The sequence below is a fragment of the Bombina bombina genome, chromosome 1 (genome assembly GCF_027579735.1).
Source record: "Bombina bombina isolate aBomBom1 chromosome 1, aBomBom1.pri, whole genome shotgun sequence".
Classification (NCBI taxonomy): domain Eukaryota; kingdom Metazoa; phylum Chordata; class Amphibia; order Anura; family Bombinatoridae; genus Bombina; species Bombina bombina.
In genome coordinates, this window is record NC_069499.1 from 411,129,792 (window position 1) to 411,157,288 (window position 27,497).

At 37.6% G+C, this 27,497-nt stretch overlaps 1 protein-coding gene across 1 annotated transcript in view; it reads right to left on the reverse strand.

Moving 5' to 3' along the window:
* Positions 1-17,297, reverse strand: part of CYTIP (cytohesin 1 interacting protein) — an 84,950-nt gene extending 67,653 nt beyond the window's left edge. Inside the window, exons 1-4 of the mRNA XM_053689957.1 lie at positions 17,109-17,297; positions 15,852-15,907; positions 7,804-7,858; positions 4,936-5,038 (exon numbers count right to left, since the gene is read on the reverse strand). Of these exons, the coding sequence (XP_053545932.1) occupies positions 4,936-5,038; positions 7,804-7,858; positions 15,852-15,907; positions 17,109-17,282 (388 nt within the window). The 5' untranslated portion in view covers positions 17,283-17,297. The remainder of the gene's footprint in view (positions 1-4,935; positions 5,039-7,803; positions 7,859-15,851; positions 15,908-17,108) is intronic.
* Positions 17,298-27,497: the final 10,200 nt, after the last annotated feature.

Here is a 27,497-nt window from a genome sequence, read left to right on the forward strand (position 1 = left end):
CTTCCTACCCAAGGGACTCTACTAAGTTTTGAGGAAGGAGAAAGCTGTTCCCGAAACATCACATGGGCAATAAAGTTATTGAATAAATGCTAATTTACATTATATATATATATATATATATATATATATATATATATATATATATATATATATATATATATATACCTGTATATATATATATATGTACTTGTACAGTATATATACTGTATATACATATATATATATATATATATATATATATATATATATATATATAATGTAAAATGAAAAAATGGAGGCACTCAACAAATAGGCTTGTAATAATTAATTAGTTAGCTAATGTGCAAACAGTCACAAGCCTAATAATAAGCCTAATAAGATGAGAACTCAGTGAGAATTATAACTATGTATAACAATCACTTGGGAAAGATTAGGGCAATTCTGCAGAAGAATTGGCACATTTTGCAAGTGGGTAATTCCCTAGATGGGTTTATTCTTGAATACACCCAAATCATGGTAAGAAGAGCTCTGAGCCTTAGGGACACTCTGGTTCATAGTGAGTATGAAAAAGGCAATCTAACACAAAACTGGCTAACAGCCAGTCAGCCTAGAGTCAGTAGCCACCCCTGTGGGAGATGTGTATATTGCAGCAGCATTATGAGAACCAAGACATTCCATACAGATGAGAACCATGTTTTTAAGATTAAACAATGGATCAACCGCAACACCACAGGTTTACCTTCTGTTCTAAAGGAAAGAGTAAGGGAGCATAGGTACGACATTAAAAAATGCAAACATTGACAGTCCCATTGGTAGACATTTTTCTGAGAAACATGGTTCCAAATATGATGAAGTAACTGTAATTGGCATAGAACATGTAAAACCCAGGAGGAGGGAGGGGGGGGGGGGGGATCTGGATAGACTTTTGCTTCAAAAGGAATCTAAATGGATGTTTGTTTTGAAAACCCTGGCACCAGCAGGCCTCAATGAAAAGTGGAGTTTGCAAGTTTCTTGTGACCCTTATAATATGGATGGGCTAATATAATGTTCTTTCTTGGGTAAAAACATGATGGGCCTGATGCCATAATTATAGCGACCCTTAAATGCAATTTAGCCGTATATAATGTATTCTAAGAATAATTATTGTTTTTCCTTGTGTGTGTATATATATATATATATATATATATATATATATATATATAGGTTGAGGTATGGAAATAATGTATCTATTAGCGATAATATATTTTATTCTTGCCTCACTAATAATTGCCATATTTATTTAGGTGTGTGCAATATCTGATGATGCCCCCAAGGACAACCCACAAGGGGGAGAGGCGAAACGCATTATCATTTTTGCAGTGGAAATCCAACCTGTGTGCTAAATGGTCAGGTGTGTACCAGGCCCTCCGCTACCTGCCTAAGTTTGTTTCTCTTGGCGGCCTGGATCTGCTGAAATGAGGCGAATTGGAGGTGTGCCAAAACACAGTACAGGGAGCAGTTCAGTTATCGTGTCCTTCATACACAGTGCTACTGGCAACTAAGTGATCCGGCTGGGAGCCTTGGAAAAGACCTCTGTAGTGAGGTATCAGGAAGTCTTATCTCAGTGATGTGGATTCGTAAGTGGATTGCATTTGTATTTGAACCGGGACAATCTGTTTCTGTTGTTATTTCAGCCTGGGGCGTAGTGCGTGCGGCTGCACTATGTGTTCTATATATAGGCTATGATCAATCGTTGCTGTTTGTGATTCTTGGGAAAACGTCAAGCTGGCGTGCGGAAGCACAAAGAGCCCCTTTACTTTTATAGTGACACTTTCACTCAGTTTTCTCCATATACAGTATATCCAAGTTATAACACAAGCACTCACTGGACTTGATAAAGGTGAAATAAAAAGTGTTTTATTCCATATAAACAAGTGACGTTCCAGGGTATTCAGCCCTTCATCAGACCAACAATTGTACATTGTGAATCAAACTTTTTTTTTACCCATTGAAACCCCACCCAACTGTTGCCATAGCAACCATAGAAAAAACAAATACATTGTGAATGCTCATAGTTACTAATCCGGTGTTAATATTATACAGTGCAATAATAAACATATAGTGTAGTAATAGTGGGACCATTTGCAGAACATCACTGAGTATAGACAATCCTTGTTAGTGATAAAAACAAATTCTCTATTTAATATTACCACAAACCTCAGTTGTAATTCCTGCACTGAGAAAATAGCCTCTTAAGCCCCGCCCTCAAACTAAGTGTAACAACAACAAGGGAATGTAGCCATGTGTATCCTAAATGGTTCAAAAACTATTTGACATAGCGGTATCAAAATCAATGTATAGATGTGTATAAAGATACAAATGTCTAGTGTAATCACTTCCAACTCCTATAGGTGTACCAATAGTACTGTATTGAACCTAGGAATGGAGATAACAAGTCTATATACCAGTTATTGTCTAAGATATTGCTCCAAATGTATCCTCAGAGTTACCTACATGTAGACAAACTGATCAAAGTATTTTCAAAAAAATAATAAAACATAAAAATGCAATCCAAAAGTCAAGTTAAACATATAGAATTAAACACATAGATAAAGCTAGCATCAGGGACCATACATACATTTTCACTATGTGTATGGTACATCCATATGCATCTCTTAAGTGTCTCATTTTAGTTACATCATGGGGAAAGTAAACTAAGATATTATATACGGATCAGATTACCAAATATAATTAAACACATATATAAAGCTAGCATCAGGGAGCATATGTAAATTTACATCTATATATATATATATATATATATATATATATATATATCTATATCTTAAATGTCGCATTTCAGTTATAGCATGGGGGAAATTAAACTAAGCAATTATATATATGGATCAGATTAATAAGATCAATAAATCAAAGTCTATCTACGTGGAGTAACGTCCTTGAAAGGTTTGTGTTTGATCAATTCTTGCTGTGTGATATTTGATACTATTGTCTTTGCCAACACAATATCTTCATTCCTGTAGCCACGAGAGGCAAACTTTTGTTCCATTTGTTGTACTTGGAGTGCAATTGTTGGTCTGATGAAGGGGTGAACACCTCAAAACGTCACTTGTTTATATTGAATAAAACACTTTTTATTTCACCTGTATCAAGTCCAGTGAGTGCTTGTGTTATAACTTGGATATTTGAACATTCTATAGCACAGTGGCAGAATTGAAACTTACTGTTCGTGGGAGTGCCCTTATTTAAGTGGATTTTTATATATATATATATATATATATTTATATACCTGTATACCTGTATATATATATATGTACTTGTACAGTATATATATATATATATAAATATATATATATATATATATATATATATATGTAGGTAGGTAGAGAAACCTTTATACAAACTGCTTGGGATAAAAAAAGGTTTGGATTTTGGAATAGTTTGGATTTTAGAATATTTGCATCTGTAAAATGGGACAGTTTGGAGAGTGAATGAAACCACTACGAATGGCTGGTTATTGCTACTGTGAGCTTGCGATAGCAATTAGGGCACATAAAATTAACCAGAGATCAGATCTCTGGTTAATTTTATAAATGTCGCCCAATTGGCACCAAAATTAGTAATAGTGTGCCCTTAAATACAAAGAGTAACATCTTTATTGTTTTGTTTTTTTAATAACTGCACTAAACAGTTTTAGTGGGCTAAAGTTGATGGGCACTGAAAAGTGCCTTTACATTGTGGTCTATGGGAACTGTGTGCTCCCTGTAAATATGTATATGCTTATATACATATATACTGTATATGTATGTGTTAATATGTGTATATACACATCTAAACACATAAATATATATGTATATAAGCATATACATATATATTAAGTATTTTGGAACAATAACGTTTAGTATTTGATGAGATGATGGGGACCATGCTTTAAAAGGATGTTGTAGTTAGCTTATTTCTTTGTTTCATCTAAAAGAAGGTATTTCATTTTTTAATCAATATTTCTGAATAAACCAATATTTTCTTATCAAAGAGGCATGTCCCAATTTACAACTAAAGCAAAGGTCACTTATTTAAATTCAAATAGCTTTTATGTAACATTCTCCCTGTCAAAAATGAAATATTTTTTAAGTATAATTGATGTTTAGTCGTAAATATAGAGAGAGCTTTTAATACAATGTTCCATTATGGAATTAAATGATGCTTAGCTTATAGATTGTGATAACTTTGAATTTGAAAACTGGATATTAGGTTTAATTGGATAAGCCAATTAGCAAGACTGGAATATTATATTGTTATGACGTATGTGCATTGCTGGTTAGTTTGTAAAACAAATGCTGAATATGGCCATTGGCAACTGCATTTGGCTATTTTTGGCGCTGGGTTTATTTGTGTGATGAATAAATCCAGCACTGAAATTATCTTAATGCTGCTGCCAGTAGCCATATTTGGAATTTGTTTCCCAAATATGCCATGCGTAGTATACACAAAGAGGCCCATTTATCAAGCTCCAAATGAAGCTTGAGGGCCCGTGTTTCTGGCGAGTCTTCAGACCGCTGCTCCATAACCCTGTCTGCCTGCTCTGATGAGGCGAACAGAGATCGCCACAATTCAACCCGATCAAGTACGATCGGGTTGATTAACACCTCCCTGCTGGCAGCCAATTGGACGCGAGTCTGCAGGGGGCGGTGTTGCACCAGCAGCTCACAAGAGCTGCTGGTGCAATGCTGAATACGGAGAGCGTATTGCTCTCCGCATTCAGCGATGTCTGTCTGACCTGATCCGCACTGACGGATCAGGTCCGACAGACCTATGATAAATAGGCCTCTATATGTCAATGGAGTACTAGCCACAGGTACTAATCATGTGTTATACTTAGCAAATTGTATTGCTAAATGTTTGTTTTAAGTCATTTTAATATAATTCAAGGAAAATAAAAAATATTGCATAGATACTGACCAATTTTCAGTCCTGCATGACTGGATGGGCTATTTTCATGCACCTTACAAACATAAGTGCACATTTCCAGGGCAAACAAATTATGATGTTGAAGTTTATACGTCTGAAATAGAGAAATAAACATAATTTATTTGTTTGTTTTTGTAAATATGATAAAAAATTGTTCCAGATGCTTAAATGTAAATTTAAAGGGATGGTAAATCCTAGCGTTTCAAAATTGCTAGGATTTACCATGACTAAACATAATGGTCACCTTCATTCATCAGTTTAAAAAAAAAAACAGATGAAAAGTTGCCTTTAATTTGCTGAGGCTTCAATGCTAAGCCTAGCTGCTCATTTTTTCAATGAATTGACGTTTCCACCTTTTAGCCAATAGCTGTGTGGGCTGATTGGCATTATGCTGTAGGCATGCATGGCTATTGGCTTAGAGGTGGTGTCATGGGTTACCAGAGCTGCTAGGCTTAGCGGTGAAACCGCAGCAAAATAAAGGCACCTTTTCATCCTGTTTTAAACTGATGAATGAAGGTGGCTTTTATTTTTAGTGATGGTAAAAATGCTAGGATTTACCATCACTTTAAAAATGATTTAAATGAGCATATTTGAGCCATAAGCAGTCTAAGCAATCGTTATTTTGTCTTCTTTTGGTTTACTTCTAAATAAAGTATAAATTCATCCTCACCTTCCAGCCATCACTCAGTAACTCACCCACCACTAATAAAAAGTAGACTATTGATTTATTGTAGTGATATGAATAATGACCTGCAAGTCTAGAGACAAAATTACTTTACCAATCTCAAACCTCACTGTCGCCTCCTGTGTGTTTAGATAGATTCAGAATCATAAAGATATATGCTTGCCTGAATCCTGTTTGTCATTTATGATGACAATATCTGGCACAGTTAAAAACTTTCTGTTTGATACATTGTAAATGCATGGTAGGAAAAGCAAGTCACAATTAAACTTTCATGGTGTAGACAGTGCATGCAAATTTAAGAATTATTGTAATAATTTACTATATTATTATATTTACTTTGTTCTTTTTGTATCCTTTGTTGTAAATTTTATCTAAATAGGTTCATGAACAGCAATGTACTTCTGGGATCTAGATAGTGATAGGTGGATACACACATATGCCTCATGTCATTAGCTCATAATAATGCATTGGTGCTCTTGAGCTCTATTTTTAACCACTTTGCAAAGGTTTAAATAAACTTTTATGCGAGCGACAGTACAATAATAAAATGATCTAGCATATTATAGAATTTTTCTTTCATGCTCCTTTAAATATTTATGTCTGTGCATATGTGTATACATGTGTGTATGTGTGTGTGTTTATATATATATATATATATGTGTGTGTGTGTGTGAGTGAGTGCATGTATGTGTGTGTGTATATATACACTCACCGGCCACTTTATTACACCTTGCTAGTACCAGGTTTGACACCCTTTTGCCTTCAGAACTGCCTTAAAACTTTGTGGCATAGATTCAACAAGGTGTTGGAAACATTCCTCAGAGATTTTGGTCCATATTGACATGATAGCATCACGCAGTTGCTGCAGATTTGTCGACTGCACATCCATGATGCAAATCTCCCGTTTCACCACATACCAAAGGTGCTCTATTGGATTGAGATCTAGTCTGCCCATTCTCCTCTGACCTCTGACATCAAAAAGGTATTTTCATCCACACAACTGCCGCTCACTGGATATTTTCTCTTTCTCGGACCATTTTCTGTAAACCCTAGAGATGGTTGTGCGTGAAAATCCGAGTAGATCAGCAGTTTTTAAAAAATTACTCAGACAAGCTTGTCTGGCACCAACAACCATGCCATGTGCAAAGTCACTTAAATCCCCTTTCTTCCCATTCTGATGATCAGTTTGAACTTCCGCAAGTCATCTTCTCCACGTTTAGATGCCTAAATGCATTGAGTTGCTGCCATGTGATTGGCTGATTAGCAATTTGTGTTACCAAGCAATTGAACAGGTGTACCTAATAAAGGGGCCGGTGAGTCTATGTATATAAATGTGTGTGTATATATATGAGTGTGTGTGTGTGTGTGTGTGTGTGTGTGTATAAACTCTCTGTAATCCTCAATAATCAGTAAACATGATATGATGTTTCTGGGTTTCATATAATGGTTTTCAAATATAATAATATTAAACATTGAATTCTGAGCCATAGAGATTTTGTTAATATATATAAACTGATTATAACTTAATAAACCTATCTTTTGTTTTGGAAACTTTATCTACAGAAATACAAGGCAATTTAAAGGGACAGTCAAGTCCAAAATAAACTTTCATGATTCAAATAGGGCATGTAATTTTACAACTTCCCAACTTACTTTTATCACCAATTTTGCTTTGTTCTCTTGGTATTCTTAGTTTAAAGCTAAACCTAGGTAGGCTCATATGCTAATTTCTTAGACCTTGAAGGCCGCTTCTTATATGAATGCATTTTTACAGTTTTTCACCACTAGAGGGCATTAGTTCATGTGTGTCATATAGCTAACATTGACCTCACGCACGTGAAGTTACTTAGGAGTCAGCACTGATTGGCTAAAATGCAAGTCTGTCAAAAGAATTGAAATAAGGGGCAGTTTGCAGAGGCTTAGATACAAGGTAATCACAGAGGTAAAACGTGTATTATTATAACTGTGTTGGTTATGCAAAACTAGGGAGTGGGTAATAAAGGGATTATCTATCTTTTTAAACAACAACAATTCTGGTGTTGACTGTCCCTTTAAGTAATTTATAACTTGGTGAATAAGTCCCTAACTTCCCTGATTTAAAATAATTTGTTTATTTTCCAGATGTACCTTTTCTGAATAGATGAATATGCAAAGACATATATAAATGCTGTTACCTGAATTTCAAATCCAAAAGGTTCATTGTCTTGTTTAACAATAAGCAAAAGCCTCCTGGAATGTAGGAAACAAACATATCAATCTTTAGATTGTCACAAACACTAGCAAACATTTGTAAAATATCACAAGCATGTGTGAAACAACTGAAAAACTGTAACAAGGAAAAAAGTATTAAAATGTATTTAAAGATTAATCAGCTTAAGATCACTGATGGTGATAAGAATGACACATCAAGCATTCAGATTGCAACAACCAGCTATGAGTATTTGTTTCCAAATGTTACCATAGATACTAAACAACAAGGCCATTCTGTTCCTCTTAAACAGGAAGTACAACTACTATTGCTGTAAAATGTTTTTACTCTTCAGTTTAAAAAATGCCCTCTAAATATACAATATATATGGTACAATTTCATATAAATAATTGGCAGAAATATTGGCATAAAGAAAAAATGGATTCCACAGAGCAGTTGTTAAAAGGACGTCAAAAATAACATTTCAGCTTTATCTTCTTATATGTAAACCTTTTATTGTATTTCCTCTGGAAACGTATACATTATATTTACCTGAGAGAAAGGGGACATGCCAATACAGCGCAAGGGCATTTTAAAAGATGGCTGCTTTGCTGCTTGGACCTAGTGCACGTACAAAGTAACAGATTGGTAGATATGCTCTGCGCTTTACTTAGCACCACATGCATTCTTTTTGTCACTGCTTTGTAGCAGAGTATTTACAGTAGTATTGTGAGCCTTTAAAGATAGCAGTGTTTATATTTTAACTAAAAAAATCTTATTACATCTTATTTTTATCTTTTAAATTGATATGGCAGCCTTAATAAATATATTAAACAATAATTGCGCTAAAAGTAAGGTTTTTGCGTGCACCGGGTTGCACTCATATTATTAGTTGAAAGTAAATTGTTTTTGCTCGCAAGGTAACTCGACAAGCGCAAAAAGCCGAACTTACAATATCACGTGCACGTTCACATATTACCCCATAGAAAAGCGGAAAAAAACTAACAGCCAGCTCGAGCGCAAACCCGTTCACATTTGAAATATGAATAATTCAGATTCCAATTTTCTGCACATAGCAGAATATGTTCTATTTATTTTTAAATAAATATTTCTACATACAGAATATCTGATGGTATTTTTATACAATGTATATCTACACACACATATATATATATATATATATATATATATATACAGTATATATATATGATTATATATAGGTATAGATATATACAGATACTGTATATATATATATATATATATATATATATATATATATATATATATATATATAGGAATATCTATTTAAAAATATTTATAACATATTCTGCTATGTACAGAATATTGGAATGTGAAATATTTACAGTAAATGCATAACTAAAACCTTTATTAATAATAAATATTTCATATATATGCTTTTTCATGTTTTCATCTACTGCAAAGGGAACTCAAGCGATCGTGTTTACTTTTAACTTGTAATACAAGCGGTAAGCCCGACAAGCACAAACCCCTGAGATAAACCCCTTATCGCTTTTGTGCAAACATTTGTGCTCCACTCGTAACCTGGCCCATAGTGTTTATATATATATAGAACTGGTAGGGTGTATGCACTCTCACCATCAGCCAACAACTGCCGGGTGTGCAATAATGATGCATATAGAACTTAAGAAATAAGCACTCACTGGTCTTCTGCCATCAGTGACAAAAATTCTTTATTTGATAGTGACATTTCGGGACCAAATGTTATCCCTTCCTCTGACAAACAACTAGTGAACAAACAAAACTTTTAAAGGCCTGTGTGTCCTTCCCCTCAGATAAGCAGCCAATCAAGGCTGTCCATGTGTACTATAATAGAACATTAACAACACCTGTTCAATGAAAATAAAAATGTGCACGAGTGTGAAAATTGTGAAAAAATATATATAATGCTCGCCTCCTATAGTCTGATCAATCCAATGTCTAGATTTGCTATCGTGAAAACGAAGAACAAAGCTCAAAAGTTACAAAAAACGATAATATATAATATAACAAGCCAGCCATCAGCAAGGCGTGGTGAGCTGTGTTTAATTCCAAAGGTGGATTGGCTACCAGACAAAACATACAGACCACAACACTGCCAATGATTGGTTAATGCGATCAATATTGCACCAATCAGTACACTTAGTTGTCTACACAGCCCACAGAAACCATGGCAACTTGCAACAAAGCGTGATCCAAGAAGCGGATCTAGTATGTGTATTTTGTAGGTGATAATACTTCATCTAAGAGACTATAGTGCAGATGCTCTCTAAGCTTTACATATACAAACCGCATTCAAAATGAAGCAAACAACCCCCTTTTGATACTCAAACAGAGGCGCTACCACAATCTCGGATCTGTACCTTCCTGACACTTATGTGTAAAGCGACCCGACTCACCAACCAATCATTACTCGGTATCACTGACGAGCCTCCCATCGGGCTGTTAACTGCAAAATAAATATGTAAAGCGTAGATGCTTGGTTACGATACCAACTAATAAAAAATACTTAATGGCAAAAAAGAAAACTAACAAAAATATGAACCTTTATCTTCATTTGTGAATCAGTCACTGTATGACCATCTTCCAAAAAGTGGCAGGCCACTGGCTGGTCAGATTTTCTTTTGGAGATGACTGCTCAAATGCTAGATCTATGATTGGCCATTCTTGTTCTTGCATCGCCAGTGGTTTTGCCTGTATAGAATTTGCAACAAGGACAATTCAGTAAATAAATGATATATTGGGTGGTGCATGTCAAAAAGAATTTGATTTCATACTTCTTTTTTCGATCAGGTTGGTGAAAGTGTGTGCCAGTCAGCATGCTATTAGAGGTCACGCAACTTGTACACCTAAAGCATCTTCTCTTCTTCTTCAGCCAACTATTGTGGGAAATGTCAGGGATGATATCTGTTTTATTTAGAACGTCCCTTAGGCTCCTGCCCCTCTTATACGCAATGTGTGGGCCGTCCCATCCTTTGAAGGGTAGTGTCGAATCAGCCTCCAAGAGTTTTCATTCTTCCTTTATCGCTTTAGTAATTAAATTGCTATCTAGTGTGTAAGTTGTTACAACCGTCAGTTGTTGATTTCCAGTCACATTGTTGGAAACTGTAGGACTTGTTGCTAGAGTTAGCATCTCAGCTAAGTTGCTTTTCCTGTAGCCCCTTTCTAGAAACCTTTGTGCCATTTCATCCAGCTGTTTGTTGCAAGTATCTTCATTAGTGTTGTTCCTGATGACTCTTTGGAATTGTGCTTTGATTTCCAGTCACATTGTTGGAAACTGTAGGACTTGTTGCTAGAGTTAGCATCTCAGCTAAGTTGCTTTTCCTGTAGCCCCTTTCTAGAAACCTTTGTGCCATTTCATCCAGCTGTTTGTTGCAAGTATCTTCATTAGTGTTGTTCCTGATGACTCTTTGGAATTGTGCTTTAGGGATGTTACGAACCAAAGATGGATGATGGCAGCTCTTGGCGTGCAACAGTGAGTTGCGATCTATGGTTTTACGGAACAACGTGGTCCCTAATGTGAGAGCACAGTTCGCTTTTCACATATATCCAATACTTGTTCAGTGGACTACCTTGATGTACGAGTCTTCAAGGATGGCAACACACAAGGGACCACGTTGTTCCATAAAACCACAGATCGCAACTCATAGTTGCACGCCAAGAGCTGCCATCATCCATCTTTGGTTCATAATATCCCTAAAGCACAATTCCAAAGAGTCATCAGGAAGAACACTAATGAAGATACTTGCAACAAACAGCTGGATGAGATGGCACAAAGGTTCCTTGAAAGGGGCTACAGGAAAAGCAACTTAGCTGAGATGCTAACTCTAGCAACAAGTCCTACAGTTTCCAACAATGTGACTGGAAATCAACAACTGACGGTTGTAACAACTTACACACCGGATATCTATTTAATTACTAAAGCGATAAAGGAAGAATGGAAATTCTTGGAGGCTGATTCGACACTACCCTTCAAAGGATGGGACGACCCTCGCATTGCGTATAAGAGGGGCAGGAGTCTAAGGGACGTTCTAATGAAAACAGATATCATCCCTGACATTTCCCACATTATTTGGCTGAAGAAGAAGAGAGGATGCTTTAGGTGTACTTGTTGCGTGACCTGTAATAGCATGCTGACTGGCACACACTGGGAACAGAGCTAAGATTCTTCTACAGAAGAAAGCCAGATGTATTTATGAACTTGGGACATTAACACCCAGAGGCTTAAATGTACATACTGGGTGGCAATGTTATTTATGAGAGTCCACTTCCATCGCTCCCATTTATGAGAGTCCACTTCCAGATGTTCTGGTTAGGCTCCAGGGGGTCGCCCCCCTGGAGGCTTCTCACAACAACAATTTTTTCATTTTCTTATTTGTTTAGAGTCCATGAATTCCGTTAATGAATACAGTTTTTGGAGGTTTGTCAACTATTGTTGAGTTTACTTAAGTGGAGATTCTTGAAAGAATGGACATTAAAAATAGAATATTGTGAATATTGTTTATATTCTATCCTTCATTTTCCTGATGCAGTATTTTAACTAATTAGCCACAGATTTGGAATAACACTTGGCGTTGGCTTAAGGTTATATGTTCTTCAGTCATGCTTTGTTGTAGTGTGGTTATTTTTATTTTAGTTTTTAGTCTGGGATACGCATGTTTTTAACTTGTTTGTAACTTGCTTTTTGGTGTTTTTCTATATGCTAACACTCCGGGTCTGGTCAGTCCATTATCATAGGTGAGGCAGGCATGCAATGCCTTAGGTGGATCCCAGTAATATTTGATTCATATTAGAAGTTTTGGTCGATTATGCGCCATTATCAAGTTTCTTTTCTTTTTTCTTTTTTTCAGGTGAAGATACACAGCATACAATGGGTATATATTTTGATATTTATGGTAGTTAGATTTCATGGATCACATTTCTTCATTGAATTATTATTATAACTTTTATCAATATATTATGTAATTATGATATTGTTACTCACTTGGCAGTTTATAGTATGGTTGATACTTTGTGCCTTTATTGTCGCAGGGTTGTAAGATAGGTCTCACACCAATATCCTCTATGGGTTTAAAAGGTAGATATTGGAGACACTGAGAGAAAAATAGTGTCACTTCGTTTTTTTAATAATATGTTATAAGTTTTACAGCATTAGGGATCATCCCTATACATTGACCCTATAAGTCACAAATGAAGATAAGGGTTCATATTTTTGTTAGTTTTCTTTTTTGTCATTAAGTATTTTGTATTAGTTGGTATTGTAACCAAGCATCTACGCTTTACATATTTATTTTGCAGTTAACAGCCCGATGGGAGGCTCGTCAGTGATACCGAGTCATGATTGGTTGGTGAGTCGGGTCACTTTATACATAAGTGTCAGGAAGGTGCAGATCCGAGATTGTGGTAGCGCCTCTGTGTGAGTATCAAAAGGGGGTTGTTTGCTTCGTTTCGAATGCGGTTTGCATATGTAAAGCTTAGAGAGCATCTGCACTATAGTCTCTTAGATTAAGTATTATCACCTACAAAATACACATACTAGATCCGCTCCTTGGATCACGCTTTGTTGCAAGTTGCCATGGTTTCTGTGGGGAGGGTAGACAACTAAGAGTACTGATTGGTGCAATATCAATTGCATTAACCAATCATTGGCAGTGTTGTGGTCTGTATGTTTTGTCTGGTAGCCAATCCACCTTTGGAATTAAACATGGCTCACCACGCCTTGCTGATGGCTGGCTTGTTATATTATATCTTATCGGTTTTTGTAACTTTTGAGCTTTGTTCTTCGTTTTCACGATAGCCCATCTAGACATTGGATTGATCAGACTATAGGAAGCGAGCATTATATATATATTATTTCGCAATTTTCACACTGGTGCACATTTTTATTTTCATTGAACAGGTGTTGTTAATGTTCTATTATATTACTTGTACACATGGACAGCCTTGACTGGCTGCTTATCTAAGGGGAGGGACACACAGGCCTTTAAAAGTTTTGTTTGTTCACTTGTTGTTTGTCAGAGGAAGGGATAACATTTGGTCCCGAAACATCACTATCAAATAAAGAATTTTTGTCACTGATGGCAGAAGACCATTGAGTGCTTATTTCTTAAGTTTTATATATATATATATATATATATATATATATATATATATATATATATATATATAGCTATACTTAGCTCAGAGAAACATTAATATGATAAAAAAGTACATAAGAGGATCCATAATATACTATAAATACTTAGGATCTCCCTAGTGCACGGAGGTCTGAATATACTGAATATGTCTTGTCCCTCTGCTCATGAGAAGTTGGTTATTAATACTGGGATGCACCACAAGTTTATTTCTTGCCTATACAGAACTAAGGATTACCTGTTGGCATGTTACATATGGGAACTGCTATAGTAACATTCTGCACTATTACTTTGACTCGTTGTTGCATGGCAAGCTTTTGATTGAGAGTTAACCTGATTTACTAACAGAGATTAAACTTTGAAGTAATCATTAATGGGACTGCATTACTGAGCATAATATTTTTATTGAGATCTCACTAAACTAGCAATTACTTTGCAATAAACCAATGGCTAACACTTGGAACTGAGGGCTCTGCATTCAACCCCTGCTTTGCTACTTTGTGTTATAACTACTGCCTATATGTAGGCTTTTATTTAGATGAGGACTTTTGGTACCGGACTGTAAGTTATACTGATCAGTTTGTGGCAGTACCACTATACCATATATCTCTGCTATTTTTTCCATGTTTTTTTACTTTATATGATTTCTATATTTAATAAATGTGTATTTTCTGGTTATCAAATGATGTAGCTGGGATCAATTCCTTCATATGTGATTGATTTGATATTAAGATTTTTTGACCTTTTGAATAAGTCTGTGCTGGATAAAGTCTGCTGTGTTTTTTCTTTCCTTCATAGACTTCATAGACGTATATATATATATATACAGACAGCTGCACAGGGACTCAGGCAGTTAACCCCAGACAAGCCAGGGTGCAAAGCCCATAGGGAACATTACAAACCAAAATTATTAACATAACACATAGAAAGTCTGGGACCCTCTTGCAAGCACAGAGCTAGATTAAAAGAAAAATGGAAGAGTTAGTAACAGAATGTGGCCAAATGGTGAGAGGCCCAGGACCATGTGAAGGTCTCTTCCTTCCTGTGTCCCTAACCTACAGCCACACAATGCATAACTTCAACCAAATACACTCAAATGCAAACAAGTGTGACACAGGCCCTTTGTAATTTCCCTAGACACATACATTACAAAACACCAAAAAGGACTGCACTCTCAAACTGGACTGGGTAGACATCCTATGACCCTGGGAAACTCACTCACAGACAGCTGTATGGCCAAATGCTGTAGCTAACTCTTCCATAAAGGGAGGTGCTTATTCAGGTGTATAGTAAGCTCTTGATCTCTTTTTAAACATTCAATACCCTTGAAATTGCCAATGTGTTTCTCAACCGCGGTCCTCATGTACCCCTAACAGGCCAGCTTTTTATTATAGCTGAACTAGAGCACAGGTGAAATAATCAGCTGATGGGTGAGAGCAGGTTTGTTACTATGGTTACTGATCAGCTGATTACTTCACCTGTGCTCTAGTTCAGCTATAATGAAAATCTGGCCTGTTAGGGGTTACTTGAGGATCATTGTTAACACTGCTCTAAACAATGTTTCTATTTATAATTCATATCCTGCAGTTTACTTGTCATGTGTTGTACATTTGTGTTTTATTTACTAAACTTTGTAAAGTGCTGTCAAAAAAGCAAGGTTGGCTTTTTATATAAAAAATGTACATTCCTGGTATAGGTCCAGACGGACTCACATACAGGTTCACTTGCAATTTAGTTTTTTTCTTTCTGCTTCAGATGATCTTTTTCACTAATACACACAAGCTACTTGAAGAGTAAAAGTGATGGATCAAACACATACAATAGTACTTAATTTGAGGAGCAAGGCTAAACAAAAAAATATTTACTGTCCATAAGCACTAACCTTCGTGGTCCCATCCCTGTTGAATCAATCAAAGAGTTTGATCGGGACATAGAAAGCTGGGGAAACAATAATTAATATATATATTTACATATTCTAGTCTTCCGTACACATAAAACATAATCACTGACCATCTTCCTAAAACTTACTGTGCTTGGTAATGAAGATATTAACTAAAAGATGAAAATGTAAATATTTTCTCCATTATTCATTGTTGTTACTCAGTATTTTATGTGACATTAAATGTTGGGGTGTATTACATTTTGGTTTAAAGAAAGGGGCATGGACTGACTACAATATACCTTGAATATTAGTATACTATTTCCTGATTACTTATTTGTGCTAAAGAAATAAAATCTCAACAAATATTGATTTAACCCATTCACCCGCTTTTTTGCTCTTTTGTGAGCTGGATCTGTTTTCAGATGTTTGCTTTTTTTTTTTAAAGTATATATTATAATAACTATATTTTAAAGAAAACTACTAATTCTAAAACTTTTACATATTACATGATATAGTCAATCAGAACAATAAAACAACACTAATTACTAATGATGCAATCATAAAAAAAAGCATGGACTTTCAGGATCGTATTAATGTCCATTATAATCAACTAAGAAATGATCAATCCAAGAGATAGTACTTTTGAAAGATATGTGAATATTTGTATTTTGTTACAATAAATATCACATGATTTAAAAAAGTTCTAAATGGAAATTTACATTGAATAAATATAAATGAAGAGGATAACAATAATTGTTTCGCTGCAATGATCAAAGACAAAGAAAATGTATTTTCATTTCAAAATAGTTTTGTTTTAAACAAAATGTAACTAACAAAAATATTCACTCTTTTGTTTCATAACATATGTGAATGAGTGGCTACCCAAAAGCTGATGTGATTACATGTAAAAAATATTCATTTTAATGGACCATTAAAACAATAAATAATCTAATGCTTTTCAGGTGCTTAATTAAGAAGGTTTTCAATTCTGCCTGGCAGATGTAAAAAAAAGAAACAAAATCTGCAGATATAAAGGCGAAAAATAGCCAACACACTTAATATAGTTTTCTATATTTGATCCTAATAGGTGCCAAAATATATAACCTCTGTTATTTTTATAAAGATGTTTTCTAGTTTATCTAAATATTAATAACATTGTTTATGGCAATGATTATTTTTGGTAAATGCATCTTTTAAAATATTATTTTAACAGTTCAATACACAATTTAGGCGTTGTAGTTTAGTACAGTAACATACCTGTTTATGTCCCCTTGGCAAAGTTGCCAAAGCCATGGCAAAATTGTGATTACTTTTATCTTCAGATTCATTCTTATACAATGTTTGGGAATAGGTTCCTGATTTGCTCTGGAGAAAATAACACAATTTTGATTCACTTTGGTCCTTATGCCTTTTTGAAGTCATTTTGCTCATACTAATTTTGTTACAAGCAATAGCATAGCTGTGAAGAAAATAAGAAAAAAGTTGTAGTAGAAAATGGGAACGGAAGTGTCTGTGTGGTTTTCCTTTACTATGCACACGAATCATCTGTCTCTAACAGTGCATACATTCTGACATTAACCTTTAAATGCCTTGATTTGCTTAAATTGAACCACTAGGCTTTTTTTAAAGTGATGGTAAATTTCAGACCATGAAAAATATATTAGTTTTCAAGTAAAACCACATAATTATTATTATTTTTTAAAAAGTGTATATATATTTTATAATAAAAAATTTATAATCATAATTGGTATTGTCTATTCCTCCGCCCCCTTCATTTCCTCTCCTGGCTGGGTTGTTATGTATAGAGCAGTCTTTCTAAGGGCTTTAAAGGGGCTGGACTTAAAGATTGTCAAATGACACACACGCTTATTGGATGTTAACTAGAATTGTCATTAAAAATGAGTTCATCCAAGTGGACCAGCATAACAATGCAATAGAAGCCTTATTATATGCACTAATTTATTAAATGGATTAAAAACAGAAAAAGTTATACATATACTTTTTTAATGACAATGATTAAATATATGGCATTTGATTAGTTAAGGTTTACCATCACTTTTACTATTTTAGAGAGATAGACCAGTTTTTCTAAATATACAAATAAATATATATATATATATATATATATATATATATATATATATAAAATAATATATAGTAATAATACCTGTTATCAGTGCCGCAAGTCGATTAAGTTTGAGGTTGTGCGCTATACAAGTATCCAATTATCTGTAAAACTGTATAAACAGTTATTTGCAGAAAAACACTTTTATGGGTCTGCCTCATAATAAACTAATATCACTTTTTCATAAATAAGGTTAAGAGTTGTGCAACTCTTACAATAACCCCAGGAAACTGAAGTAAATGTTCTTGGATTTTAAATATGTTGCATATATTCTACACAAATATTTTAATGATCCACTAAAATATTATATCTGCCAGTTTATAAATTCTTTATGAAAAAAATATTTATCTCCTTTTACACATGCTCAAATGGTTCCATTTTAAGTGATTGTGATTTATACTGGATACTACATCATATTTGTAAAGTTAGTTACAGCAAGAAAGTATTTCTCGTAATGTCCATGAAGATGTTTGTTATTGCTACCAGAAACATTTGTAAATGGAATATCATGTACCCATTTACATTTAATATTGGTGCTTAGCTTATCACAACCAGAATATTTAAAATGTATCTTATCAAATCATACATACTAAATATAGTAATAATTTATAGAGCAAACATGTTTTCTATACCAATTACTTACATTTAAGGAACATAATTCTAATACTAACCAGTAGCAAAATAAAACAAGTAATATTTAAACTCCACTTTATTTTAGTCTATGTTCATTTACCCAGCAGGTTGGAAAAAAACTGTGCTCTGTGGTTCACAAAAATAAGGAAGTGTCTTTTTTAATCCTATGTGAGGAAACAAAAATCAATTTCTGTCAAAGTTACTGTGATAAATAATATATAAACATATCTGGTGCACACAAAAAAACTGTTTACCTAGAAACAATTTATATTTAATAGATGTTGTATTTGCTAACACACAGCTAGATTACGAGTTTAGCGTTATGAGTGAAAAAGCAGCGTTATGGCCCATAATGCTTAATTTTCCCTAACGCTGCTATTACAAGTCTTGTTGGTATAGGTGTACCGCACACCTTTTAGCCAGTCACACAACGTCAGTACCGCACTTTTAAAAAAGTCCTTTTTTTCAATGGGACTCCTATAGCGCCAGTATTACGAGTTTGCCTGGAAGGCCAAAAAGTGAGCGGTACACTCTATAACCACAAGATCCATAATGCCATCTAAAGTCAGTAGTTTTGAGTTTTACGTTACAAAGCTGTACCATAAAACTCATAACTAAAGTGTTAAAAAGTACACTAACACCCATAAACGACCTATTAACCATTAAACCAAGGCCCTCCCACATCGCAAACACTATAATAAATTTATTAACCCCTAATCTGCCGGTCAATGACATTGCCGCCACTATTAAAATATATTAACCCCTATTCTGATGCTCCCCGACATCGTCGCCACTATAATAAACCTATTAACCCCTAAACCACAAGCCCCCCACAACAAAATATACTAAAATAAACTATCAACCCCTAAACCTAATGCCCCCCTAACTTTATATTAAAATTACAATTTCCCTATCTTAAATTAAATTAAAACTTACCTCTCAAATTAAATAAATTAATTTTAAACTAGCAATTAAACTAAAATAATTATTAAACTACAATTAAACTAACTACCCATTAAATTAAACTAAACTACACATTAAAAAAATCCTAACTCTACTCTAAAAATTACAAAAAGTATCTAATTACAAAAAAATAAAATAACTAAATTATAAAGAACAAACACTAAATTTCAAAAAATAAGAAACAAATTATCAAAAATAAAAAAGAATTACACCTAATCTAATAGCCCTATCAAAATAAAAAGCCCCCCCAAAATTAAAAAAAAACCTAGTCTACAATAAACTACCAATGGCCCTTAAAAGGGCCTTTTGTGGGACATTGCCCCAAAGATAACAGCTCTTTTACCTGTAAAAAAATACAAACACCCCCCCAACAGTAAAACCAACCACCCCCACAACCATCCCCCCCAAATAAAATAACTTAAGCTCCCCATTGCCCTGAAAAGGGCATTGGTATGGGCATTGCCCTTAAAAGAGCGTTTAGCACTTTTACATGCCCAGACCCTAAACTAAAAATAAAACCCACCCAGAAACACATTAAAAAAACCTAACACCAACCCCCGATGATCCACTTTTATTGAAGTCCTGCTTGAAGGATCCATCCAGCCGGCAAAGTCATTATCCATGTGGCAGGAAGTCTTCATCCAGACGGCCTCTTCCATCTTCATCCAGCCAGCAAAATCCTCATCCAGACAGCAAGAAGTCTTCATCCAGATGGCATCTTCTATCTTCATCCATTCGGCGTGGAGCGGGTCCATCCTGAAGACATCCCGCGCGGAGCATCCTCTTTATACGGTCTCCGCCGTACACTGGATCTTCAATGCAAGTGACGTCATCCAAGATGGTGTCCCTTGCATTCCTATTGGCTGAAAGATTTCAATCAGCCAATAGGAATAGAGCTGTTAAAATCCTATTGGCTGTTCCAATCAGCCAATAGTATTGAGTTTTTTTTGCCGGCTCTCCCCATTGATTTCTATGGGGAAATCGTGCACAAGCACGTCAAAGCAGCGCTTGATTTCGGTGTGGTATGGAGCTCAACGCCACCATATTGCCAGCACAAGCCTGCTTTTTTTTAAACCTGTAATACCAGTGCTATAGGGAGGTGAAATAATGCCGCTTTTGGGGCGGTCTTTAAAATCCCTATAGCGCTCAAAACTCGTAATCTAGCTGTATGTTGCTTACAAGGCCATTATAGTGGAGAAATTCCATGATTTAATTTGTTAGAAACATTTATTTATGAAGCTGTGACTACAGATTTGGTGCCCCGTCGGCTGGTGTAGCCAAGAGCTAAGTAGCAGCGCTCATCAAACTGCTGCTTCTTAACCCATTATGCAAACTGTTATCTGGCGTATTGTAATCCCCCTGACTTTTGCAACCTACGAGATTGACTGCTGCAATTGGTTGACATGAGCAGTGGGTGGTGTTGCTCACTTTCTGTGGACAGAGTATTGATGCTCGCTAGACACAATGCCAGGGTCAAAGATGTACTCCCCTGTCTGCCCACTCATTGTTAAATCTGGCCCTATGTGTTTAACTTCTGCAAAGGAAATTGACAGTCACCCAATCAGCAGTGGTAATCAGCAATGATAGTCACACAACCCAGCTGTGTGACATCAATGCTCATCTAGTGACAGTTTTGTCTTTTTGTTTGTAGAATTGGAAATCTACTTAAATTGCACATCTGAAAAAAATTAGATTACAAATTGCTTTAATGATCCATGAATATGAATATTTTTTTACTTGTCATTTTAATCAGTATTTAGCTAAACCTTTTAATTCTCACATGTATATGTTTTCATTGCTGTGTTTAAAAGGTGATATTTTAAAACAAATTTTAGTTCTTTTTTATCCAAAAGCAGTCGAGCCAGTGGGCTTCTATCCCAAAGACCAGCATTGCACAATCATGTTCTTTATGTGTCAGGATTTTTTCCTGTTGTGTTTGCCATGTGCTGCTGGCAGCCATTTTACTCACCTCTTTTCCTGACTTGGTGCATTGTGGGGGATGCTGCTCACTTCCTGCACTTCCTTTTATGGCCAGACTGGTGTGCATCATCCATGTGAGACAGGATGCAGTCTCAGAATTGTGATGTCATCACTTATTATTTAAAGGGCCTCTGTTCAGTATGCTTTGCCTTTGCGTCGTCTCAGACCTGTTTGTGAGAGTTCCTGTGTATTACCTGGCTGCCTGAAATCCTTCCTGGTTCCTGATCCCTGGCTTGTTCCTGACTCTGCTGTTTTCCTTGTTCCTGATTCTGGCTCGTCTGACTATTCGCTTTGGCTCCTGACTCGGCTCGTCTGACTACCAGCTCTGGTTTTGACTCCTGGCTTGTTATTTGACTTGTGGACATTTTATTATTTTTTGCTATTAATAATGGTGTGATTATATTTGCACTTCTCGTCTCAGTCTGATTCCTGGCACCCTGACATTACGCAAAGGCCATGAATCCTGATGCTGCTAATTATCCACCTTTACCTGCCATAATTTCCAGGATGGATGTACAGGATCATCGCTTGGATCAATTTGCACTAGCCCTGCAAACCCTGCTGACTCGCACTGCACATTTGGACCAAAGTGTCCCGCATGTTATGGAACAATGAAGCCCTTGTTGCCGCCTTCTTTCATGGGCTCTCTGATGCGATTAAAGACAAAGTTGCTGCCAGAGATTTAACAGAGGATCTCGAGGCATAGGTGTCTTTTTTGATCCTAATTGACATCAGACTCAGAGAGAGGTCCTCTTTCAAGGAGCGCTTGCGGAAGCCTCCTGTTCCGTTGTCGCCTACGTGTTCGTTCCCACCCATGCCTCCCTCTCCTCCCATGCCTCCTGGTCCCGAGTCATCAGGTACTGCTGAGCCGATGCAGTTGGGATTGACGCGTCTCTCAGTGGCGGAGAGGGCCTTTAGGAGGAGGGAGGGGCTCTGCCTCTATTGTGGGCTACAGGGCCACCTTTTGAAGTCTTGTCCTACACGGCCAGGAAGCGCTCACACCTAAGGTCCTGTCGGGGGCAGACCTTGGGTGGTTTATCCTTTTCCCCGGAACCGCTTAAGGAGAAACCTTTGGTCACGGTTGTCCTTTCCTGGGTGGACTCCTCCGTAGTCACTCAGGCTCTTGTTGACTCCGGTGCTGCTGGCTATTTCATTGACAGTGCTTTTGTATCAAAGCACTCCATTCCTGTTTTGCCTTGGTCCGTTCCGCTTGCTATTGAGGCCATTGATGGCAGGCCCCTTCAGCTTGCACTCATTACTCACGAAACTGCTCCGTTGTCCATGGCTGTTGGGGCTCTCCATTTTGAAACCCTCCAGTTCCAGGTGATAAACTCTCTGCATTTTCCAGTTATTCTGGGTTATCCCTGGCTCCAAAAGCACAATCCCAGTCTCGACTGGCGCAGGTCTGAAATTTTGTCGTGGCCCCCGCAATGTATTTCCACTTGTCTTCGGAAACCAGTTAAAGTCTTGTGCACTTCTTCGGTATCTCAATTGCCAGAGTAGTACCGACAGTTTCTAGACGTGTTTGACAAGGTGCGTGCCGGTACGTTGCCTCCTCACCGGTCTTACGATTGTGCCATAGACCTGCAACCCGGAGCCATTCCTCCTCGGGGCCGGGTGTACCCTCTGTCTGTTGCAGAAATTTGTGCTATGGAGGAGTATGTTGCCGATGCTCGGTTGCGGGGGATCATCCGCAAATCCTGCTCTCCTGCGGGGGCTGACTTCTACTTTGTGAAGAAAAAGGGTGGCGAGTTAAGACCATGTATCGATTATAGGGGTCTTAATTGTCTTACCATTAAGAATGCTTACCCTATTCCGCTCATTACGGAACTCTTTGACCGCCTCAAGGGAGCTACGGTCTTTGCTAAACTTGATTTGAGAGGAGCGTACAATCTCGTTAGGATTAAGGATGGTCACGAATGGAAAACAGCATTTAACACCAGGAGCGGGCATTATGAGTATCTTGTAATGCCCTTTGGCCTATGTAATGCTCCTGCTGTTTTTCAGGAATTTATTAATGATGTCCTACGAGATATGTTGCAACAGTGTGTTGTGGTGTACTTAGACGACATCCTCATACACTCACACACACTTGAGGCTCATCGTTCTGATGTTACACGGGTTCTTCAGAGACTACGTGAGAATGGCCTGTTTTGTAAAATTGAGACATGTGAGTTCCATCAGACTCAAGTAACCTTCCTAGGTTATGTTATCTCCATTGCAGGGCTCTCCATGGATCCTGACAAGTTATCTGCAGTTCTGCAGTGGCCTTGCCCAGTTGGTCTTCGGTCTATTCAACGTTTTTTGGGGTTTGCCAATTACTATAGAAGGTTTATTAAAAACTTTTCTTCCTTGGTCAAACCTATCACAGACATGACCCGTAAAGAGAATAATCCACTCCATCTTACGACTGCCTTTGCTGCCGCTCCAGTTCTGGCTCATCCTAACCCTGTCCTGCCTTTCATTCTTGAGGTCGATGCGTCTTAAACTGGAGTAGGTGCCCTCTTGTCTAAACGTCCTACGCCTGATGGTTCCTTGCATCCGTGTGGTTTCTTCTCTAAGAAATTGTCTCCAGTGGAGTGCAATTATGAAATTGGCGACAGGGAATTACTGGCCATAATTTTGGCACTCAAGGAACGGAGGCATCTTCCCGAGGGTACTAGCGTGCCAGTGCTCATTCTTGCTGACCACAAGAATTTAACTTATCTATCTGAAGCAAAACATTTGTCGCCCGGACAGGCCAGATGGGCGCTATTTTTGTCTCGTTTTAATTATGTGGTCTCCTACCTGCCTGGTAGTAAGAATGTTAGGGCTGATGCCCTCTCTCGACAATTTTCGCCTCTGTCCAAGGAGGAGTCTGTACCTACTCCTGTTATACCTCCTGACCATATTTTGGCTACTATACATACTAATTTGACTTCTCCCTTGAGGGAGGAGATCCTGGCTGCACAAACCAATGCACCGCCTGAGAAACCTAGTGGTAAGTGTTTTGTTCCTGAGAATCTTCAAACTAAACTTTTGCACACTTACCACTATCCTAAAGCCACAGGTCACCCAGGCAAGAACCAAATGATTTGGTCTGTCACTCGACAATTCTGGTGGCCAGGTCTTGCTGCGTATGTTGCCTCCTGCTCAGTTTGTGCACAGAATAAGACTCCTCGACGTCTTCCTCTGGGTCTTCTTCAACCTATTGCTTATGGTGAGCGTCCTTGGACACATCTTTCCATGGACTTCATTGTCGAGCTCCCTGTTTCCAATGGCAATACTGTTATCCTTATGGTGGTTGACCGTTTTTTCTAAAATGTCACATTGCATTCCCTTGATGAAGCTGCCTACCGCTCAGGAGCTTGCTTCAATTTTTGCCCGGGAGCTCTTCGGTTTACATGGGCTACCCAAGGAGATAGTGTCAGACCGGGGTAGCCAGTTTGTCTCCAGATTTAGGCGTTCCTTTTGTGCTCAAATGGGGATCCAGCTTTCCTTCTCCTCAGCATATCACCCTCAATCCAATGGGGCTGCGGAATGGTCTAATCAAGCTCTGGAACAGTTTCTCCATTGCTATGTCTCAGACCACCACAATAATTGGTCTGAACTGTTACCTTGGGTAGAGTTTGCTCGTAATAGTGCTATTAATGCTTCCTCCAAGTTATCCCCGTTCATGGCGAATTATGGGTTTCAACCATCCTTGTTGCCCGATTCATTCATGTCTCAGGGTATTCCGGCTTTGGAGGAGCATCTCCGGCAACTCCGTTCCATGTGGGTGCAGATTCAGGATTGCCTTCATCGTTCTATGCAGCGCCAAAAGTTCCAGGCTGATTGTAGGCGTCTGCCGGCACCTTCCTACCAGGTTGGTGAGAGAGTTTGGCTGTCCTCCCGCAACTTGAACCTTCGTGTGCCTTCCAATAAATTGGCTCCCCGTTATGTTGGTCCTTTTCGAATACTCCGACGGGTTAATCCTGTGGCCTATGCTATTGACCTTCCTCCTGCTATGCGCATCTCCAATGTTTTTCATGTCTCCCTCTTGAAACCATTGGTTTGTAATCGGTTTACCACTGTGTTGCCTCGTCCCCATCCTATCTTTGTTGACAACCATGAAGAGTATGAGGTCAGCAGCATTATTGACTCTCGTATGTCCAGGGGCCATGTACAGTATTTGGTTCACTGGAGAGGCTACGGTCTGGAGGAGCGTTCTTGGGTTCCCTCCTTTGATGTTCATGCTCCCGCCCTCCTCCGTGCCTTCCATGCCCGTTTCCCCAATAAGCCTTTTGTCCTCCCGCGGGGAGGGGTCATTGAGGGGAGGGTACTGTCAGGGTTTTTCCCTGTTGTGTTTGCCATGTGCTGCTGGCAGCCATTTTACTCTCCTCTCTTCTTGACTTGTTGCATTGTGGGGGATGCTGCTCACTTCCTGCACTTCCTTTTATGGCCAGACTGGTGTGCATCTTCCATGTGAGACAGGATGCAGTCTCAGAATTGTTTAAAGGGCCTCTGTTCAGTATGCTTTGCGTTGTCTCAGACCTGTTTGTGAGAGTTCCTGTGTATTACCTGGCTGCCTGACATCCTTCCTGGTTCCTGATCCCTGGCTTGTTCCTGACTCTGCTGTTTTCCTTGTTCCTGATTCCTTGTTCCTGACTATTCGCTTTGGCTCCTGACTCGGCTCGTCTGACTACCAGCTCTGGTTTTGACTCTTGGCTTGTTATTTGACTTGTGGACATTTTATTATTTTTTTGCTATTAATAAAGGTGTGATTATTTTTGCACTTCTTGTCTCAGTCTGATTCCTGGCACCCTGACATTATGTTAGTTTCCAATTCAAAATAAACAGCTCTAACTTAGCTTAGAAATTAATGCATTTACCACCGCATCTTCCCTTTTTTATTTTTACCTTTGTAGTTTTAACATCATTTATTTACAGAAATCCTCTTCATACGGTCTGTGCCGTACACTGGAACTTCAATGCAAGTGACGTCATCCAAGATGGTGTTCCTTGCATTCCTATTGGCTGAAAGATTTCAATCAGCCAATAGGATTAGAGCTGCTAAAATCCTATTGGCTGTTCCAATCAGCCAAAAGGATTGAGCTTTTTTCGCCGGCTCTCCCCATTGATGTCTATGGGGAAATCGTGCACAAGCACGTCAAAGCAGTGCTTGATTTTAGTGCGGTATGGAGCTCAACACCACCATATTGCCCGCACAAGCCTGCTTTTTTAAAACCTGTAATACCAGAGGTGAAATAACGCCGCTTTTGTGGCAGTCGTGAAAATCCCTATAGCACTCAAAACTCGTAATCTAGCTGTATGTTGCTTGTTAGAACATTTATTTATGAAGCTGTGACTACAGCTTTGGTGCCCCGTCCGCTGGTGTAGCCAAGAGCTAAGTAGCAGCGCTCATCAAACTGCTGCTTCTTAACCCATTATGCAAACTGTTATATGACGTATCGTAACCCCCCTGACTTTTGCAACCTACGAGATTGACTGCCGCAAATGGTTGACATGAGCAGTGGGTGGTGTTGCTCACTTTCTGTGGACAGAATATTGATGCTCGCTAGACACAATGCCGGGCATACAGGGTCAAAGATGTACTCCCCTGTCTGCCCACTCATTGTTAAATCTGGCCCTATGTGTTTAACTTCTGCAAAGGAAATTGACAGTCACCCAATCAGCAGTGGTAATCAGCAATGATAGTCACACAACCCAGCTGTGTGACATCACTGCTAATCTAGTGACAGTTTTGTCTTTTTGTTTGCAGATTTTTGTACCTTTTGTACATCTGACAGACAGAATTGGAAATCTACTTAAATTGCACATCTGAAAAAAATTAGATTACAAATTGCTTTAATGATCCATGAATATGAATATTTTTTTACTTGTCATTTTAATCAGTATTTAGCTAAACCTTTTAATTCTCATATGTATATATTTTCAGTGCTATGTTTAAAAGGTGATATTTTAAA